The 13,939-nt window shown below is 39.7% G+C and overlaps 1 protein-coding gene across 2 annotated transcripts in view; it reads left to right on the forward strand.

Annotated features, from left to right (window-relative positions):
* LOC123683765 (transcription factor AP-4) overlaps positions 1 to 13,939 on the forward strand; it is a 127,023-nt gene that overhangs the window by 7,963 nt on the left and 105,121 nt on the right. Inside the window, exon 2 of one of the 2 annotated variants that reach the window (XM_045622650.1) lies at positions 11,385 to 11,553. In XM_045622650.1, the coding sequence (XP_045478606.1) occupies positions 11,385 to 11,553 (169 nt within the window). The remainder of the gene's footprint in view (positions 1 to 11,384; positions 11,554 to 13,939) is intronic. The other variant, XM_045622651.1, reaches the window with a different exon arrangement.

Below are 13,939 nucleotides of genomic sequence, written 5' to 3' on the forward strand. Positions count from 1 at the left end.
ATCACCTCAAAGATAAGCCGCCAATTAAGGCGCTTAATTGGACCGGTGTGTCATTCGGCGACCATGCCTAACCGGCCGATACACGTTACGGGCTCTGATTGGCCGAGAAATGACACGAACCGATGACGTGGGAATCGGAACGTCCAGTTTATTGTGCCCTATAGAAGAAAAGAAAGGGGTCATACATCGTTATGAATGTATATTATATTGAATGAAATATATTTATTTGATTGATTCTCGATTAAATATACAAATTTGAATATTTAAAACCCGATATTTTCCGAATTGTCGAATTTGTAATAAGCAGAATATTTATTATTTTCTGTATCTATCTGCTGAAATCCAAGGTTTGGCAACTTTTGCTCTCCTAGTGTCATCGGTTGTTTCACGTCGTTTGGCGCGCTTGAAGTTTGTTTGATGAATCTCTGATATATTTAGGTATTTATTTCAATATATTTTGAGTAAATATGAAACGTTGAATCACTATGGAGCATAAGAAGTGCCTTCTTCGTGGAGAAACTCGCGAATTGAGTGAAATATCGTATCACTGATGTTTTCATTCCCGCGAGCTTCATGTCAAATTTGATAGTTCATGTTGGGGACAAAATTTGCATACCGAAAATGACACATGCTCCCTCTATCTATGTTCATTACTCTGAGGAAAGACCCATCAAACCGAATCATAGTAATGAAGCCAAATTACAGCGATCGCCTAGACCGTACAACAATCTAAAAAAACCTTAAAAAACGCGTCCTCTTCCTGTTTTTTTTTATCTAGCGGCGCCACTTGTACCGTGTACGTACATCCCAATGCAACAGCGTAAACGTCAATAACAACAATAATTACGTACCGCAAACAATGCCGCACTTAACATAATAATCACCTGGTATTCCTTATCGGGGCGCCAGTATTTAATGACATCGGAGATGATTGCATATTTCCGATGTGACACGAAACGGTCACGAGGTGCAAAATTGTTTAAGGTGTCGATCTGTCACCTTGCCGTATCGATTTTGACGGTAGTAGAAATGTCAACGAGATCGCGATACGAAAATCGAGAGTGCTTTATTATCTCTACCAGTTACGTTTACGTTTATTACCTACGTTTGTGAGAATAATATAGATGTATTGTTTGGTAATTTTGAGTTTTCGAGTGTTGAACATATAAAATGCATGTATGAGTTACTGGCAGATTATACTCTTTCTGCTTGTTGAAATAAAAAAAAATGTAGAAAATAGATTATATCAATTAAAATTAAAAAAAAGAATTAAATAATTTCTCGTCTCAGGTTGTCACTCAGAGTAATGAACATAGATAGAGGAAGCATCTGTCATTTTCAGTAAGCAAATTTTGTCCCCAACATAAACTGTCAATTTTGACATCAAGCGCGCGGAAATGAAAACTTATCAGTGAAACGCTATTTCACTCAATTCGCGAGTTTCTCCACAAAGAACGTACTTCTTACGACCCATAATGAGTCAACGTTTCATATAAACTCAAAAATATTGAAATAAATACCTAAATATATTAGTAATTCAGAAAACAAACTTCAAGCGCGCCAAATGTCGAAAACAACCGATGACACTAGGAGAGCAAAAGTTGCCAAACCTTGGATTTCAGCATGTAGATGCAGAAAATAATAAATATTCTGTTTATTATAAATTCGACAATTAGGTAAAATATCGGATTTCAAATATGCAAATTAGCATATTTCATTGAGAATCACGCAAATAAATATATTTCATTCAATATAATATACGTTCATAATGATATAGTGAAATTGTGGATTTAAAAATATATCACAATCCGACAACGTAATCTAACCATGTTGGGGACATGTAAATTGCGTATACCCCCTCTATCTATGTTTATTACTCTTTGGGTTGTCAAAATATATCCTTTCTGTTATTTTTTTTACATTTTTGTACGTTTCGTGTGTCACGGGCAAGTTATGGTTGTCATTATTGCCCATCTGAGCTTACAATTCGAAATACAGCAAAAATAATCGAAGAGACTTGATCTCTTACTGATGTCTTAAAGGCCTCAAGAGGGATTACCACCACGAGGCTTTCCGCGTATCAGTCAAACATTAGTTACCCATTCATATCCCCTCTGGCGCTCCTGCGATGACCAAACTTTGTAACTTCTTTCTCTTTACGAAGCATATTAGTAGAGGGCAGCACTATACGACGGTGGATTATATATTTTTTTTAGAAAAATCATAGTAATTATTTTTCATAGGTTTCTGTTTTTTCTCGAATATTTTAAAAATATATCAGTACTTTGTACACTGAACATATCATCAATTCTTTTGCGGAAAACGAAAAGTTGCCAAAAATTTTTTCCATTTGCAAATTGAAAATATTGTCATTCTACAATTTAGATTATTATTGTTGTGTAATTATGTAAAAAACCTTATAAAATCGGTGGTTGTAAGAGAAAAAATCTAAAATTTCGTTTTGAACTGAGCAGTCACGTGGTAGTATTCTCTTTTAAGGTCCGCTTGACCGAAAATATTGCTGCTGTAAGTGAAAGCGTTGAAGAATATCCAACTTTATTCATTCTTTGGCGCGCACAAATTTGGGCCTCTCTTACTGCACGCTAAGCTGTATTTTGCATCTCCATCCTTATTAGGTTCAGTTTAAACAAGTACTAAAGTCAGCTGACTGACTGATGCTGATTGAATGCTTGAACAACAACGTTTGGATGGCGCATCGAATTTTCTTCAGCGACGAATCACATTGACTATGTATGTGACTATGTAAACAAGTGTAAATTGTCGCAATAGAGGGGCAGTGAAAATCCTCATTCAACTGTTGAGACCATTACATCTACAAAAAGTTACTGTAGGGTGTTCATTTTGGTCTGGTGGAGTGATTGGACGCTACTTCTTTGAAAATGAAGGGGTGGTGAAGAAGTCTATAATAACAAAATGATAGATGGTTGATATTTTCGATATTACTCTGAAGCAGCCATACTCAACCTTTTTTTACGTTGGGCCATATAATTGCTACTGTTCATTCTTGCGGGCCGCAGTTATTTACCTACCTACCTTACTTGTAAAACTATAGCTTTAGCCCGCGTTTCCGCCCGCGTGGTTTTTTTTCATTGCGCATAATCATATTTATTTATTACTGATAAAAGGTTTGAAAAATCATGGTACTGGCGGTTGAAAATATGTGATACGGCAATCTCGCTAAGAAGACAAGGTATAGGTAGTACACTAATAGTGTCCTGCAAGTCTAAATGAGTGAATATTAATACCGTTATGTTTGGGTATTTTGAAGTATTATTCGTGATACTACTGTGAAAATTGTAATACTGGGCTATGCTGTGGCTCGGGCCGCATAAAAGGGACAAAACGGCCGCATGCGGCCCGCGGGCCGCACGTTGAGTATGGCTGCTCTAAAGTGTAATAAGTACAACAGAACGTCAACCAGCCAATCTATCTACAGCTCGGTAACAGATAGAGGTCGACAAATCGTCAATGGAGTGAGTATCTTTACGTGCCAAGGTTGACGTTTGATCGATCGTACCAACCTCAAGAACAGGTGGTCGGTCCCGACCGGTGGTTCTTGAGACACTTAACCGGTAGTTTCGAAAAAAAAAAGAGGCAAATAGAAATAACCTACGTAGGTATAATCGTATAAATAACAACAACCTCTCTGTCACGACCATCAGGCATCGGTCACGAGCTGCGCGTCAGCGGGAGAAATGAAGTAATTACTCGTTATTAACATTAGAAATTACGGTCTAGGGGATCCGGCAAGGTTGCGAATCGCCGGTTGCTGGAATCTCGCAAGGACGATTTTCCAACCGGCGGTAGAAGGCTTCTCTCTACACTCGTTGTTGTTGTTGTTATGTACTTGGGATGAATGGGGGCTTACGTCACTGCGCGCCGTAACAGAGTGAACAATAATGGTTCTTGCATTCCATAAATTACGTGGCTTATTGAAACGCCGGGATACGAAAAAAAAGTTACGTTGAGCGTCCTGAAAATTCTTAAATTACCTGGATTCATAATTATGTGGGCTTCACTTGTTATAGGAGGCCTTAATGAAGGGAAATCCATTTTGTGGTTCCGAAAGAAAAAGTGAATACACATAATCGATTACTTAATAGTCGTTTGCTTATAAAGGCTGTTTTTTTTAGAGCTATAGAACTTTAAATTGCAATAAAACAACGATGGATTATTCGATTGATATGATTTTATTTATCCGCAAGATAATCTTGTGGCATTACATTTTAAATATGATTTCTGGCATATGACCGCCACGGCTGGCTCGGATGTAGTCCAATCTGGACGTCCAATTTTCGATGACTTTTTCCAACATTTGTGACCGTATATCGGCAATAACACGGCGAATGTTGTCTTCCAAATGGTCAAGGGTTTGTGGCTTATCCGCATAGACCAATGACTTTACATAGCCCCACAGAAAGTAGTCTAACGGTGTTAAATTACAAGATCTTGGAGGCCAATTCAAAACGTGCAATTAGGCGGTCACCAAACGTGTCTTTCGATAAATCGATAGTGGCACGAGCTGTGTGACATGTTGCGCCGTCTTGTTGGATCCACAGCTCCTGGACATCATGGTTGTTCAATTCAGGAATGAAAAAGTTAGTATTCATGGACCAATGATTCCACCAGCCCATAAAGCGCACCAAACAGTCAGTTTTTCTGGATGTAACGGTGTTTCGACATACATTTGAGGATTAGCTTCATTCCAAATGCGGCAGTTTTGTTTGTTGACGTAGCCATTCAACTAGAAGTGCGCTTCATCGCTCAACAAAATAAAATGGACGTAGTGCGCGATACGTATTCCGCACAGAACCATTATTTTCGAAATGAAATTGCACTATTTGCAAGCGTTGTTCAGGCGTGAGTCTATTCATGATGAATTGCCAAACCAAACAGATAATAAATCACTTGACAGCTGTTAAATCGGTCGCCATCTTGAAGAGTAATACCAACTTAAAGTTATATACCTCGAAAAAAAACACCCGTTACAAAAGTAGGTATTTTAAAATAAACTCTGCTCCATTCCATACCCACCTGATTAGATTTTCTGCTAAAAAAACTACGTGATTTATGGAATGAACGTCGAAACTTAATAAAATGTTCACGCAACTCGATCAACCAGATAAATATTCATGGAGGATTCTCGGAACGAATGGTCATAATCCAAATTGAGCTGACGAAGTCGAAACCAACCCTAAGGGTGGGCGTTCTGATCCATCCCCCTTTTTCTATACCGTCCAAGTTCGATGAAGCAATTTGAATTTAGGATGACGATTAAAAAAAAAAAATGTTCTATTCATAGGGGCATCGAGGGCTGAATATCAGCTGTTCGAGGAGAGTCCGGCAATCAGTAAGGGACGAGGGGTGGTTTTATTGAGAAACGAACGAATCGATCGGACAGGGTTTGTGTTTAGAACTAGCGGGGAGAATCCACTGACGTGTCTAAATGGGGATGAATAGAGAACCTTACAACGAACCTGACTCCAAAATATCCATCTCTATCTCTATGTTTTCTAGGGGAAAATATATAGACCTGGCAACATTGCATCTCACAGATATAAACAATAATAAATAATGAGCTGAATAAGTTGATTTTAGAAAATCTTGAATTTTTCGTATATTCTATACCAATGGCAACGTCGTAATTTTTCAAAGAGTATGGTTCAGAGTCTGGCACTTGGCCGTTTGAGACAATTTTTTTATACAGGGTATTCCTGAATTGGAGGTACAAACGAAAATTCCTCAGGTGGAAACAAAATGAACTAATAAAAAAATTACAGTGGAAAATGCCTAGTGTTCATGTAGTATCTTGTATTTGTTTATTGATTTGGATGAAAGTTGAGTGTTTTATTTGTAAGTCCCTTGAAATTAAAATCTATATGTAGTAACAACATCTACCTTGATATCGAAAACATCAAAGTCCATTTATTATATGCGATTTTTAACGGATGACATCATCAAAACAAGGCGAACTAATTTGTTGAGAATGTTTCCCTGACCTATTTCTCTAAATTGAGTGCGATATATTGATAAGGGAGTTAATTTTTTTTGGCTTTTCTACGGATCAAAATAGAAATTTATTCACGATAGTTTGATGATTATAGTGTCATGAGTTTCTATTATATTAACAAATAAAAGTGTGCATTAAGAATTCCAAATCAATAAATTAGTGAAGTAACGGGTGTTTTTTTTTCGAGGTATATAACTTTAAGTTGGCATTACTGTTCAAGATGGCGAAGTGATTTATTCTCAGTTTGGTTTGGCAATTCATCATGAATAGACTCACGCCTGAACAACGCTTGCAAATAGTGCAATTTTATTTCGAAAATAATGGTTCTGTGAGGAATACGTATCGCGCACTACGTCCATTTTATCGTCGACAAAATCGTCCATCAGATCAGTTAATTCGATTAACCATGGAACGTTTTCGCACCACGTTTACTCTTATTGATAACTCGCATCCCCAGAGACGCCGTACGGTGCGTACAGAAGAAGCTATTGCTCCTGTAGAGCGTAGCATTGAGGAAGACCCGAATGAGTCTATCCGCCATCGACCACAGGAATTGGATCTGTGTCCATCCACTTTATGGAAGATTTTGCGGAAGGATCTTGGTTTGCGTGCTTATAAAATCCAACTCGTGCAAGAATTGAAGCCAAACGATCATCAAGTAAGGCGTAGATTCGTCGAATGGGCCCAAAATGAGATTCCCGTTGTTCCCGATTTTCATAAGCGAATTTTGTTTAGCGATGAGGCGCACTTCTGGTTGAATGGATACGTCAACAAACAAAACTGCCGCATTTGGAGTGAAGCTAATCCTCAAGTGTATGTCGAAACACCGTTACATCCAGAAAAACTGACTGTTTGGTGCGCTTTATGGGCTGGTGGAATCATTGGTCCGTACTTCTTCAAAAACGATGATGGTCAGAACGTTACAGTCTAAGGTGATCGGTATTGAGCCATGATTACTTACTTTTTCATTCCTGAATTGAACAACCATGATGTCCAGGAGCTGTGGTTCCAACAAGACGGCGCAACATGTCACACAGCTCGTGCCACAATCGATTTATTGAAAGACATGTTTGGTGATCGCATAATTTCACGTTTTGGACCTGTGAATTGGCCTCCAAGATGTTGTGATTTAACACCGCTAGACTACTTTCTGTGGGGCTATGTAAAGTCATTGGTCTATGCGGATAAGCCACAAACCCTTGACCATTTGGAAGACAACATTCGCCGTGTTATTGCCGATATACGGTCACAAATGTTGGAAGAAGTCATCGAAAATTGGATGTCCAGATTGGACTACATCCGAGCCAGCCGTGGCGGTCATATGCCAGAAATCATATTCAAAATGTAATGCCACAAGATTATCTTGCGGATAAATAACATTCATGCCAATCGAATAATCCATCGTTGTTTTATTGCAATTTAAAGTTTTATAGCTCTAAAAAAAAAACACCCTTTCTAAGAAATTGAAATAAGGTTTCAATGAAGAAATGATAGCCAAGGTTGAAGCCTATTTCGAAAGTAAAGTCTAATCTTTCTACAAGATATTGAAAAGTTAAAGGAGCTTTGAAGGTGATCATGTTGTCGAATTTTTAAGACATATTGTGGTGTTACTGGTTGGGCCCTTAACCTATTGAGAGTTAACCATTCTTCCAAATTACCGACAATACTGAAAAATCACAGGTAGCATTTCTGAAGCTGCGACAAGTGCTCCAGTCGCTCTGATCGTTTATCCCAAAATCTGCGAACTTAATAGCACCAACAACCAAGTCGTGAAAATCCGGAAAATCCCAAAATCAACAGGCGGATTCCAACGTTATCGTCCCCCGAAGTATGAATGGTCTTGTTTATCGCCCGAGCTATTCAAACAAGCCAGGAACACTCGCCTACCATTCATCGAAATTTCACCAGATAACTTTGTTATAATAGAGAGAATGTTTTTCTTTCGGGGCAACGATATCGCGCGGTTTCAATGACGCGCCAAATTCGGTGGAAACTATAACTGGAACACTTGACGCGTTTGTGGGTTCTCCTTCGTTATCGGCCAGCTCGATAAGCGATAATTATTTAGGTGGCACACTGCACGACACTATCATCATCTCTGGCTTACGTAATTTTTGTTTGCTGGAATGACTGTTCGATTTGTCGGTTCACAAAAACTGCATTCGGGTTATTGTTTGTGCTTCCCGCTCTCAATGACTTCCTTCAGTGATTTCCGAACAGTTGAATTCAATTTGTTATTGTTCTGTTGTTGTTTTCGCTTCTACCATATCTGAAATGCGTTTTAGACAATCACGAACAATTTTCTTGTATGTCGGTTTGTGTCCGCTCGTCCTTGTTAGCAGCTTTTACTTTTACAGGGGTTTACCAATAAAAGGTTTCATTTTCATATTAACAAAAAAAAACTGAATGGTGTTTTTTAAGAGCTATAGAACTTTAAATTGCAATAAAACAACGATGGATTATTCGATTGAATTGAATTTTATTTATCCGCAAGGTAATCTTGTGGCATTACATTTTAAATATGATTTATGACATATGACTGCCACGGCTGGCTCCGATGTAGTCCAATCTGGACGTCCAATTTTCGATGACTTTTTCCAACCTTTGTGGCCGTATATCGGCAATAACACGGCGAATGTTGTCTTCCAAATAGTCAAGGGTTTGTGGCTTATCCGCATAGACCAATGACTTTACATAGCCCCACAGAAAGTAGTCTAGCAGTGTTAAATCATAAGATCTTGGAGGCCAATTCACAGGTCCAAAACGTGAAATTAGGTGGTCACCAAACGTGTCTTTCAATAAATCGATTGTGGCACGAGCAGTGTGACATGTTGCGCCGTCTTGTTGGAACCACAGCTCCTGGACATCATGGTTGTTCAATTCAGGAATGAAAAAGTTAGTAATCATCGCTCTATACCGATCAACATCGACTCTAACGTTCTGGCCATCATCGTTTTTGAAGAAGTACGGACCAATGATTCCACCAGCCCATAAAGCGCACCGAACAGTCAGTCTTTCTGGATGTAACGGTGTTTCGAAATACACTTGAGGATTAGTTTCACTCCAAATGCGGCAGTTTTGTTTGTTGACGTAGCCATTCAACCAGAAGTGCGCTTCATCGCTAAACAAAATAAAATGGACGTAGTGCGCGATACGTATTCCGCACAGAACCATTATTTTCGAAATAAAATTGCACTATTTGCAAGCGTTGTTTAGGCGTGAGTCTATTCATGATGAATTGCCAAACAAACTGAGAATAAATCACTTGACAGCTGTTACTTCGGTCGCCATCTCGAACAGTAATGCCAACTTAAAGTTATATACCTCGAAAAAAACACCCGTTATAATTGAGGGAAAGTGTAAAATTGACAAAGGAAGAACAATTAATAAAGTTAGCAATTTTCACTAGGACCAGTGAATATTTGACACAAAAAAAAGATTTATTATTGAAAATAATAAACCGAAATGGTAAGGGTCTTCAAAAAGCAACCCCTGAACAACTCGAATCGTGCAAACGCATCAAATAACTACCCTCCTTCAGAAAAGTGGGCACCCCGATCCGTCAAATCGGCTCGTCAAAAACCGATGAACCCCATTGGACGAACCGCGGGAACAATACGGAACCCGGAATAAAGAGCTCGGTCATCAATCAACCCTTATACACTAATTTCCGACCCCCTTAATTGTGATTTCCACTCTCTTCTGGCCCTCACGCACAAAAGAAGAGCGGAATTCGGCAAATTGGAGAGAGGAGGTCGCCTTAAACCCCCCTCTGCCCTCCCGCTCTCTCCACCCTCCTGGCTCGACCCTTCAAGGTCGCGGCAACAATGCGCGCACCGGGGGATGTTCACCTCAGCCACGGGCGAAACCGGATGATTTTGATAATCGAATACCGAATGAATTTAATAATCGAATGATCATTCGAATTGATTTTGATTCGTTTTACGATCTGGGGTAGGGGGTGGAGATGCAGTAAGGCGAAGTTTCGCTATTTTTAGGGTGATTTTATATATATAATTGAAAACAATGCTTTAATGAGTTCATTACAGCACTATTTTTAGAACTGTAATGAACTCATTACGATACTGAAATAGAGAAAAAACATTAAACGAAAATGTATTTCGTACAGCCTTTAAAAAACTAGATGGTGCAATTATTGCACCATTAAATATGATTCATTCACCGACATGTTGAAACTTGTGCGGCGGGGTTTCGAATGGACTAGTTTAGTGATGTTGATAATACTATATTTGACACGATAGAATTAAAATATAGAACAAAACTGATAAATCAGTGAAAAAAATTTGAAAATCCATCAATAAAGACTGAGAAATAGATTATTTAAATTTACGTATTTTAGCGCGGAACGTCTTTGGTCTCCGACTCGTCTGTGACGTCACGCTACTTGCCTGTGATCGCTACACCATAAATTACGTTTAAATACTTAGCCGCGCCAAGGCTCTCGCGCCGTTTGTAGTTGTACAGTGTAATTTTAACTCGAGTTTTGTTTTTATGTCACCATAATGGAAGAAGGCTTCGTGAAAGGACAAAGTTATTTTTACTCAATAACTTATTTCAAACCAACTTACACCTTGGTATTTTTATTATCAGAAATAGACAGCTAGTACTGATAGGTACTTGCATCAAAATGATCTTACACACATATGAAGTAGTATTAGGTCCAATTAAGTCACGCCTCATTAATTTGCACCACTTCTTCCTTTGATTCATGTCATTTGGTACATGAAAAAACAATTTATTGGGGTTTTTAATTGTCGTGCTTGCACACATAGGCACAATACAATATTTGTAGGATTTTTATTTCAGCCATCGTGTAACGAACAAAACACGACCCGAACGGCACAAGTGATTGTACACCAATGAATTCGTAAGCACTCTGCGAATACCAGTCGCCTCGTGTAAGTGGCGTGACGTCACACACTAGACTGAAATTATTCTTCCAAGCGCAACTTCAAAGTCCCATAACTTTTTCATTTCTAGAGATATTTCAATGATTCTTCCACATTTCTGTTTCATTTTACTTAAATTTTTAGAATTAGTCCTTGACAAAAAAATGAAAACTAGTCCTTTAACTACTCACATCGAGTTAGAGAGGTAATTTTTGTGTCTTTGACTTGTAGAGGTAAAAATGATGAAATAATTTTGTCTTATGCATGGTTATTTCTTTGACTTAGACAGGTTTTTTCGAGGGGATTGAAAATAATTCGTGTTATCATTTATATCGAGGATTTTGAGTTAACGAGAGACGACTGTATTTCTGAAAATTATTTCTACCGTTCGATCAGATCGAACCCCCGAAACGTACCTAATGTCTAATCCTCTCTCCTTCCAGCAGGATAAACAAGGGCGGCGAGCCACCGACGCCATCCATGGAGGCGGAGAAGCGGATCCGAAGGGAGATCGCGAACAGCAACGAGCGCAGACGGATGCAGAGCATCAACAACGGCTTCCAGTCGCTCAGGTCGCTGTTGCCGCACCACGAGGGCGAGAAACTCAGCAAGGTAAGTCTCCGCAGTGGGGGAATAGGTGGGGGGTGTGGTGATTAATTAAACGGCGCTCCGGGTTTTTGTCGCCTAGGGGGAGGTGGGGGGTGTTGTTTGGTTCGAATTTCGGACTTTTTGTCTGCGGGATGCGGATCTGGTAATTAGCGTGGGGGGAGTTTTTAGGTGGGTTGGGGATTTAGAGGGGGTGCGGAGGTATCGTAGAGTAATGAACATAGATTGAGGGAGTATATGCAATTTTTACATGTCCCCAAGATGGTTAGATTACGTTGTCGGATTGTGATATATTTTCAAATCCACAATTTCATTATATCGTTATGAATGCAAAGGGTGTTTTTTTTAAAGCTATAGAACTCTAAATTGCAATAACACAACGATGGATTATTCGATTGAGATGAATTTTATTTATCCGCAAGATAATATTGTGGCATTACGTTTTGAATATGATTTCCGGCATATGTCCGCCACGGCTGGCTCGGATGTAGTCCAATCTGGACGTCCAATTTTCGATGACTTTTTCCAACATTTGTGGCCGTATATCGGAAATAACACGGCGAATGTTGTCTTCCAAATGGTCAAGGGTTTGTGGCTTATCCGCATAGACCAATGACTTTACATAGCCCCACAGAAAGTAGTCTAGCGGTGTTAAATCACAAGATCTTGGAGGCCAATTCACAGGTCCAAAACGTGAAATTAGGTGGTCACCAAATGTGTCTTTCAAAAAATCGATTGTGGCACGAGCTGTGCGACATGTTGCGCCGTCTTGTTGGAACTACAGCTCCTGGACATCATGGTTGTTCAATTCAGGAATGAAAAAGTTAGTAATCATGGCTCTATACCGATCACCATTGACTGTAGCGTTCTGGCCATCATCGTTTTTGAAGAAGTACGGACCAATGATTCCACTAGCCCATAAAGCGCACCAAACAGTCAGTTTTTCTGGATGTAACGGTGTTTCGACATACACTTGAGTATTAGCTTCACTCTGAATGCGTCAGTTTTGTTTGTTGACGTAGCCATTCAACCAGAAGTGCGCTTCATCACTAAACAAAATAAAATGGACGTAGTGCGTGATACGTATTCCGCACAGAACCATTATTTTCGAAATAAAATTGCACTACTTACAAGCGTTGTTCAGGCGTGAGTCTCTTCATGATGAATTGCCAAACCAAACTGAGAATAAATCACCTGACAGCTGTTAAATCGGTCGCCATCTTGAACAGTAATGCCAACTTAAAGTTATATACCTCGAAAAAAAAAACACCCGTTATTATAATATAACTTTAAAACTGATTGCAATGAAAACCAAATGATTACACCCTGGTATTATTTAGTAATGCGTTGAATAAATATTTCGCCATTCTCTGTCAATCGTATTGCCTCATTAGGATCACACGAACAGCTGATTTTACCCAGTCCTGCCAACCAATTATTACCGAGAAAGCTCGTTTGCGACCCCTCCGGTAATTCCAAAGCTGTTACATCCCGAAAAAGCCATCGCAGAACGTTCCAAGCGTTCCCGACAACCCATTCACGGCCGGGCGTTACTGCGACCCGAACGCCCGGATTCAACAGCTCTCAAAATCCGGGCGGAAATGGTCCTTCGGACGGCGATCGCTCTATCGCGCGGTTAAACGGCCCGTCCGATGGCCGTAATCGCCGTACTTTTCGGCGCCTAACGGCGGTGCTCGGTCGTCGCTTTAACGACGCCCTCAACGACGTCGTTTCGGCCGCATCTGGCACGCGGCTCGGGCCCGTTTCGTGACGTTGCGATCGGACGCTAGATTGCGGCCGATTGTACGGATATACGGGAATATATACGGGTACGAATGACAGCCTTGTGGCGTCCGAGGCGAGTATATACTTAGAAATTGTCGATTTCGAAGAATTAGCAGTACCCCAGTTAAAATCAATTGACAATGAGCCCGATTTAACGACGACAGTACTGCCAAATGCTTTACTCGAAGAAGTCGATCGGTGACATTGCCCATATGCTTCTCTTGAAGCCATAGACTAGTAAGTAAAGGTTGTTTTTTTTAGAGCTATAGAACTTTAAATTGCAATAAAACAACGATGGATTATTCGATTGACATGAATTTTATTGATCCGCAAGATAATCTTGTGGCATTACATTTTAAATATGATTTCTGGCATATGACCGCCACGGCTGGCTCGGATGTAGGCCAATCTGGACGTCCAATTTTCGATGACTTTTTCCAACATTTGTGGCCGTATATCGGCAATAACACGGCGAATGTTGTCTTCCAAATGGTCAAGGGTTTGTGGCTTATCCGCATGGACCAATGACTTTACATAGCCCCACAGAAAGTAGACTAGCGTTTTAAATCACAAGATCTTGGAGGCCAATTCACAGGTCCAAAACGTG

This window comes from Harmonia axyridis, chromosome 7 (assembly GCF_914767665.1).
Source record: "Harmonia axyridis chromosome 7, icHarAxyr1.1, whole genome shotgun sequence".
NCBI lineage: Eukaryota > Metazoa > Arthropoda > Insecta > Coleoptera > Coccinellidae > Harmonia > Harmonia axyridis.